At 38.2% G+C, this 7,789-nt stretch overlaps 1 protein-coding gene across 2 annotated transcripts; it reads left to right on the plus strand.

The window, feature by feature from the left end:
- The first annotated feature begins 608 nt into the window (after positions 1-608).
- LOC122143945 (endoplasmic reticulum protein SC65-like) lies at positions 609-7,139 on the plus strand. Of its 2 annotated transcripts, none has more exons than XM_042754533.1 (2): positions 609-750; positions 6,917-7,139. In XM_042754533.1, the coding sequence occupies exons 1-2, from the start codon at positions 646-648 to the stop codon at positions 7,064-7,066; spliced, it is 255 nt and encodes an 84-aa protein (XP_042610467.1). In that variant the 5' UTR covers positions 609-645; the 3' UTR covers positions 7,067-7,139. The 2 variants fall into 2 exon arrangements, with proteins under 2 accessions (XP_042610467.1, XP_042610468.1); XM_042754534.1 differs by lacking the exon at positions 609-750 and adding an exon at positions 4,258-4,688.
- The last annotated feature ends 650 nt before the right edge of the window (positions 7,140-7,789 follow it).

Genomic DNA, 7,789 nt, shown 5'->3' on the forward strand with positions numbered 1-7,789 from the left:
GTAAAAAAACATATTTATTGCAGGAGACATGCCAGACTCTCAGTATCTAGTTCTTGTAAAAAAAACTTTTTATAACACACTTCCAGTCCCTGTAAACATCTAGAGGTTTTGGCATGATGCACTGTTTGATGCGAACTGTGTGTCATTCAAAACTGATAGGAATACGTTTACAAGATATTTACAGTGTAGTAGACTTGTTGCACTTGACCACTTCATGCATTTTCATTGACTGAGTAGCAAACGGATCACAATCCGATCACCAAACCATTTCAGGAGGTGAATGAGAGACATTTTAGATGCGACTTGGTCACATGTGAATTTGGTGTAAAAGTGACATGTGCATGTACTCTTAAAATTTTACTTCTTCTAAAATGGTAAAAATAAAGGTGTGGCATTTGCAAATTCAAATCCAGTTTGTTGAAAACACATTCATGTGGCCATGTGTAAATGGAATGTTCAAACTCATCAGATAACAATCCAATCATAGAGATAGGACCAAGAATAAATGCCCCCATAGACTAAGTAAGACCTTCATTGCCAAAAGGTTTTCATTTAAAAACAATCACTTTATAAAGTTACTTTCTTCTTAATTTGTCCGTTCTAGTAAATGATGTGCGAAATGCAGCATTGTGTGCAGCAAGCTATATGCTGTTTGATGCAAACGATCAAGTGATGCAGCAGAACATGGCCTACTACAGATTCTACAGACAACAGTGGGGACTGCAGGACGAGCATTTCAAACCACGACCAGTAAGTACAAACACACACACACGCACACACACACATACATGTTTGTTTTTGTGAATTGTGGGGACATTCCATAGGCGTAATGGTTTTTATACTTTACAAACGGTATGTGCTATTGCCCTACACCAACCCTACACCTAACCCCTACCCCTTACAGGAAACACTTTGTGTGCATTTTTACTTTCTCAAAAAAAAACTCATTCTGTATGATTTATAAGCGTTTTGAAAAATGGGGACATGGGTTATGTCCTCATAAGTCACCCTCTCCATGTAATACCTGTGTCATACCCATGTCATTATACAAAGTTGTGTCCTGATATGTCACAAAAACACGCACACGCATACACGCATATCATAAACATACCAAAATGACAAACATGTAGTAAGGGTAATGCTTCTGATGCTCAACAAATTCCCCATAACGGTACTGGAGTGGCATATACATTTTTGTTGTTGTTACTCTTCGCAATGGAATCAAATTCGTCACATATATTCAAGTATTGTAAGGTACTGTAAAAGAAGAATGTTTCGCGAAAAGTATTGAGAAAAAAAAAAAAGGTTTCGCAAACAAAAACAAAGAATCACAAAATGTAAATAAAGGAAATAGTTATATTATAAACAAAGTCTAGTTATATTACATTGCAAAAATCAGGTGACTGTGCTGTAAAAGAAGCTTAAGAACTTTGATACTTTTTGATCTCGTTTTTATCAGCATTTTAGCAGATATTAATTATACGGATTACCTAGATGAATGTACCTTAACCAGCAAGCATTTGTATAAATATCTAACAGAGAGATGAATAGGAAGATATGAGCTTTATAAAAAGCACATGGGCTATGAAAATATAACATATGTCATTTGTTGAAATCATTTTAGTTTTTTGTATGTTATACAGGCTATTTCCAAAGACAATAATGTAACATCTATTCATTTTACATTTTGCATAGCATGTAGTTTACAAATATCCATAATCAAGTTGTTCTTTTGAAATACTTTACTGTTTTGCAAATAAACACAGCAAAAAGAGAAACATCCTCACAATCACACTGCTTGTTAGTATGTCAATACAAAAGTAGCAGACAGTATCTGGTCTGGCCACCAAGTGCTTTGAGTACAACAGTGCTTCTCATCCTCATGGACTAAACCAGATTTGCTAGTTCTTGCTATAAGAGATTTTTATTTTATTATTTATTTATTTATTGCTGAGTTTTTTAGTTGTTGCATGAGTTTGGGTTCCATGCGTTTGGCTTCTTTTAACTCAAACTCCACACATACCATCCTCAACAAAGTATTATCCTTCTTTGTTTTTTATATAGAATAGGCCTCAGACACTCTGAAAGTGGCCTGATAATGGACATAGATTTGTAAATGTTCTGGCTTTGCTTTAGCTTGGTTTTCACACCTACTGTTTTTAACATTTCTGTCTTTGTGTCCATACAGGAAGCTCTTAGATATTTCATCAAAAACCACCACACTGAGGGAACTTCTGGAGTTCGCACAGAATTATTTACAGAGAAGAATTGATTTTACAAGACGACAGTAAACCCTTAGTTTGTTATTTAATAGCAAGTCAATCAAAACAGATTGTGTCAAAGCAACTGAACAACGTGAATTAGGAAAACAGTGATGGAATTGAATGCAGCTCAGTTCAGTTTAAATAGTATCTTTGCAATCATTTGCAATCAAGTCAGCGATATCACTCGTAAATGAAGATGTCCCCAACTAAGCAAGCCCAGAGGCGACAGCGGCGAAGGAACCAAAACTCCATCAGTGAGAGAATGGAGAAAAAAACCTTGGGAGAAACCCAGGCTCAGTCAGGGGGCCAGTTTCTCCTCTGACCACGAAACGAAACCAGCAGTTTTCAATTCCCAGGCCTGCAGCAAAGTCAGATTGTGCAGAGGACTAAACTGGTTCCCGTGGGTCCCCTTGTCCCGGTGATACGTCCTGAGACAAAGGTCGTTTACAGGTGGATCTGTCTCTGGGGCTCTTAGTTTCCTGGTCCTCCACTGTCCTTTCAGGGGCTGTAGAGGTCCTTTCTCTACGGTGCTGATCCACCATCTGGGCCTGGATACGTAACTGGGATCTTCCGTAACTGCAGTGACCCGGAATAATAGAGAAAACAGACTAATATTAGCGTAGATGCCATTTCTTTCTAATGATGTAGAAGTACACATCGGGTGTTATTGGAAGTGTTCTCGGTTCCGGTTTGACCTAATTAATGCAGCCTAAAACCTCCTTTAATGGATTTGGATATTAGAACTGTATTAGTGTGTTAGTGTGTATGCCAGGTTAAAGCGATGGGTCTTTTAATCTAGATTTAAACTGACAAGAGTGTGTCTGCCTCCTGAACAATGTTTTAGGTAGGTAGGTTATTCCAGAGTTTGGGTGCTCAAATGAAGGGGAAAGGATCTGCCCCCGCAGGTTGACCCTTTGATATTCTAGGTATTTCAAATTGCCAGAGTTTTGAGAATGTGCGCGGAACGTGGAGGACTATAAATGTAACAATAGCTCTGTAGAGTCGCTAAATAAAATAACCCTAAAATAAGTCAGGCTATATTTCTTGAATGGTAAAAATGCAGTGGTGGCCTATGTAGTTATTAGTACAATCCTACTTTGTTTTGGGTTTGATCTTGGATTGACCTTTTCCAAGCCAGTCAAACAAAGATATACACAAGCACACAAATGCATGGCTTGATTTGTGTTTTTTAAGGGCAGAGCATGATCAAAATAAAGTAGTTTGTAATTTCCACATTGTGGCGTATCTAATTAGCAGGTGTTTTTTTTCCTTATCTCTGTCAGCTTGCAACACATATCTATTTGTTAAAGTCACATAGTGCATGTTCTAACTTGAGTTAAGCCAGTCGACATTGTAGCCCACGGCCCACATACAGCTCTGGAAAAAAATAGACCTCTGAAAAAGTATAAATTTCTATGATCTTAGTATTTATAGTTGTGTGTTTTGAGTAAAATTAACATTTTACTACTGACAACATTTTTTTCTCCCCAAATTCCAAATAGCATATTGTTATTTAGAGCATTATTTGCAGAAAATGACAACTGGTTAAAATAACAAAAAGATAGTGTGTTTTTGTCACGGTTGCACTATTGCGAGGAAGCGAGGAATGAGGAGACGTAGGAGAATTTCACAACCACAGTCTTTAATGATTCAGGAAACGAGGAGAACAAGGCAGGCAGGAACACACAGTTAGCACAACGGGGAATGATGTTTAAGACCCGACAAGGAAACATGGAGCAGATTACACTATATATACTCAACTTAACAAGGGATCATTAACAAACACAGGTGAATACAATGACATGATCAAACGAGAGGGAAAACTAGAGCACACACACACGAGACAGGTCGTAATATCCTGACAGTTTTTCAGACTTCAAATAATGCAAAGAAAACAATTTCATATTAAAAACTATTTTTATACAACACACACTGTAATGTTTTAACTTATAGGAGAGTAGGCAAAACAGACGGAATAGACATATGTTGGTTGAATAACCCTGATTTTCATACGTCTTGGCATGCTCTCCACCAGTCTTTCACATTGCTGTTTGGTGACTTTATGCCACTCTTGGTGCAAAAATTCAAGCAGCTCGACTTTGTTTGATGGCTTGTGATCATCCATCTTCCATATCACATTCAAGAGGTTTTAAATGGGGTTCATGTCTGAAGATTGGGCTGGCCATGACTGGGTCTTGACCTGGTGGTTCTCCATCTACACCTTAATTGACCTGGCTGTGTGGCACGGAGCATTGTCCTGCTGGAAAAAAAACGATCCTCAGAGTTGGGGAACATTGTCAGAGTAGAAGGAAGCAAGTTTTCTTCCAGGCTTGATTCATGTGCCCGCCACAAAGACGAATATACCTGATTCCAGCCTTGCTGAAGCTCCCCCAGATCATCAGCAATCCTCCAATAAATATCACAGTGAGTGCGAGAAACACCGTGGCTTTGTAAGGGGTCTCCATGTCTCCGTAAAAAACCAGTATGTTGACCAGCGTGTTGAGCAAAGCTGAAACTGGAACAACATCAGAGAAGATTACCTTTTTTTTTTCCAATCCTCTATAGTCCAGTCTTTATGGTGTTTTGCAAACTTTTTTTTGTCCCCAATGTCTGTAACTGAACCTTGAACCGCTGTCTTTGAAACTTCAAACCTGACGCTCAGTGTATTCCTCTGCCAGTAAAGCCATATTGGAACCCTTCTTTTCCTCACTCAAAACTTTTCTTTTCATCTCTTTTGGTATGGCCAATAGTTATTATTTGATTCCAATTACTTTCTGCACTGTTTTTGCCATCCAGCTGTTAATATTGCAAGAGCATAGTGATGAACACAGCGGTGGTTTTTATACTTTATACTATCATTAAATAAGACTTGGTTGAGATGATCACCTAATCGATATTTCATTAAGCAGAATAAGATGTGCCTGAGTTGGAATTCAACAAACACTGGAATGGAATGGCTGCCATACATATAGAAATGCTGATTTAAGAAAAAATTGGAGTGGTCTCTTAATTTTTTTCCAGAATTAAACATGCAGTTCTCTTGACTCTTTGGGGCAGCAATATATGTCTTGGCTTGATTTTTTTTTTATGTATTTTTTTGGTTTGAACAGAAACCAAATCACTGAAAGTAACTTTGACAAAGTGTTAAGATGCTAGACAAGTCAAGATAGCATGATCCTAAAAATCATGGGCTACACATCCAGCAGAAAGAAATGCACCACAGTAGCTTTTGGGTAAGAACAATGAAAAACTGGCTAGAGAAGGTTTTACCTCAAAACCAGTTAACTTTGTCATGAGTTTGAAAGTGGAAGAACGTTGGTTTTACACTTCCTGTCATGGATCCTGTACATTATTTCCAAAGGTTTTGAAGCTGGTATGAGAAGCTGGACCCACCTTTGTCCAGCAACAGCAAAATAGTCGAGAGAGAAACAGAACCCTCTGTCTTTCATGCAAAAAATGGGGGGGGGGGGGGGGCCTCCCTTTTTCACCCAAAACATCAGCGATCAATCACCAGATGATTTTGGGTGATTGTTTTGTCACTGGAAAGGAATATTAGACTGATGCCAACCCAGGAAACCTTTGCAAGCTTTAACAATATCCAGGTTGAGCTGGTTTTGTCCCAGGTGTTATTGGGTACGAACAGGTAAGCTTTAGGCAAATGAGCTTGGTGTAGTGCTGTTTGCACACAGTTCCTTTCCCTCTCTGAGGAAATACTGTGTGCTTTTCTATCCATTGAGAGTCCCCCCCATTTCTGGGTGAACACTGGATGCCATACTACTCTTTCCAGCGCTTGTGAATAGCTGAATTTGACAGAGGAATCTCACTACCAGGCTAATTATTAATGGTATGCCCCTTTTCAGGTGAGCCCGTCTAGTTGGGTTAAGTGCTTTATATGTGGTGATTCCCTTTCGGTAATCCCATATGATGTGTTTCCACTGTAAAGGCTCCCTGTCAGTAACCTTGCATGCGATGCTCGCTTGCCAGTCGTTGTAGGGGCGAGTCTCTTGCTTTCCAGGTAGAGCCCACCACAAGGACTTCTTTCATGTGTGCTACTTCCCGCATACTGCTAATTACAGCCCACATTAAATGGAATGAAATGGAAATAAAAATGTGGCTTTTTCAATGCAAATATATGAAAACACTAGCTAGCTACATACAAAAATTGATTGCATGGAGCCACAATGCTAGCTCAAATTATGCTATATCATTCTCAACCAGTGAACGTAAAGAAAATACAGATAATTCCAAGGCAAAATGTTGTTAATAGGTATAAAAGAGATAAAAGGTGTGTTACATATCCTACAGTTGAATAGATGTCATATTGTTTTTTGGGGGGTTAAACAGTTCCGGGCCTGAGAGAGCGACCAACCACTGAACAACATGTCTCTAAATTCATTTTTGACTTTTTTTAATTGCACAATTAAATAAATTACCACAATATCACTGTGTGAGGCGCCCTCCCACTGATGTTTGAATGGGTGGGACAACTTACTGGAAATGTCCAAGGATCAAATACGTTATTTCCTTAAAAACCGAGCTAATAGCTGTTAAAATTGTCAATAGGCAGACATGTTTCTGAGTGTGTCCTATTGTCCCTCTTCATTGGACTGATAATATTAACATGTGGTTATTAACTGTGTGTTTGTTAACAGGATACTGTAAGTTCAGAGGAAGCAGCATCAGCTCTGTCAAGTCCTCCTGATGAAGAGTTTGAGGGAATCGGGGACTACGAGGAGTCTTTCCTGGCTGAATGGTGGCAAGAACCCAAAACTAAAGGAGATACTGGAGAACCAGCTGAATAAACACAAACCAAATCATATACTATTATTTATACTGGTACCCTGAGGGAGTTTTCATCTGGCTTCTTCCTCATCCCCTGTTCCTGAGGGAGTTTTCCTTTTTCATTGGAGATTGAATTGTACTGGTATACAGTCTAACTCTACTTTTTAAACTAAAACATTTGGAACATTTGTATAATTTTGATGCAAGAAGTTTTATAATAACAGTCTCTCATTCAGATTTTTTTTTAGTTTAGATGAGCTCATTGAAACTGGAGACACATCACCAATCTAAACTCTGCTTAACAAAATCAGGTCTGTGTTGGGAATAGTATTTTTACGTTAAACCTGTTTTTTAATGTGTTTTGTTCCCTCCCATATATATTGATATGATTGAATGCATTGATATGAAAATGCATCTGCATCTTTTCAACATGCAACCTCTGTAATTCTGTTTTTTCATTTCAGGCTTTATAAAAAGACGTATCGCTGAACGATTCCTATTTTTTCTTTACCAGTTTTACCTTTACTGACAAGGAAGATTAAATATCACAAGAATATGTGTAAATACACCTGATCAAATATGAGACAAAATTCCAATTCGGCTGTAGCAGCTTAAAAAAACAACAACAATAGTGCCATTATTTGGCTCAATTATTTAGTGTTGCTTTAGATCAGTTTAATAGCAGTGTAAAGTGCATAAAGTTATGAAACAAGCTCAATTCAGCTAAGCAGCACAAAAAAGAA

Source organism: Cyprinus carpio, unplaced genomic scaffold (genome assembly GCF_018340385.1).
Source record: "Cyprinus carpio isolate SPL01 unplaced genomic scaffold, ASM1834038v1 S000006538, whole genome shotgun sequence".
NCBI classification, from domain to species: domain Eukaryota; kingdom Metazoa; phylum Chordata; class Actinopteri; order Cypriniformes; family Cyprinidae; genus Cyprinus; species Cyprinus carpio.

Excerpts from the sequence above, each read along its gene's own strand:
- LOC122143945 (XM_042754533.1), top strand. The coding sequence starts at position 646 with ATGCTGTTTGATGCAAACGATCAAGTGATGCAGCAGAACATGGCCTAC. Across the intron at positions 751-6,916 it reads AGCATTTCAAACCACGACCA|GATACTGTAAGTTCAGAGGA; the intron begins GTAAGTACAAAC and ends GTTTGTTAACAG.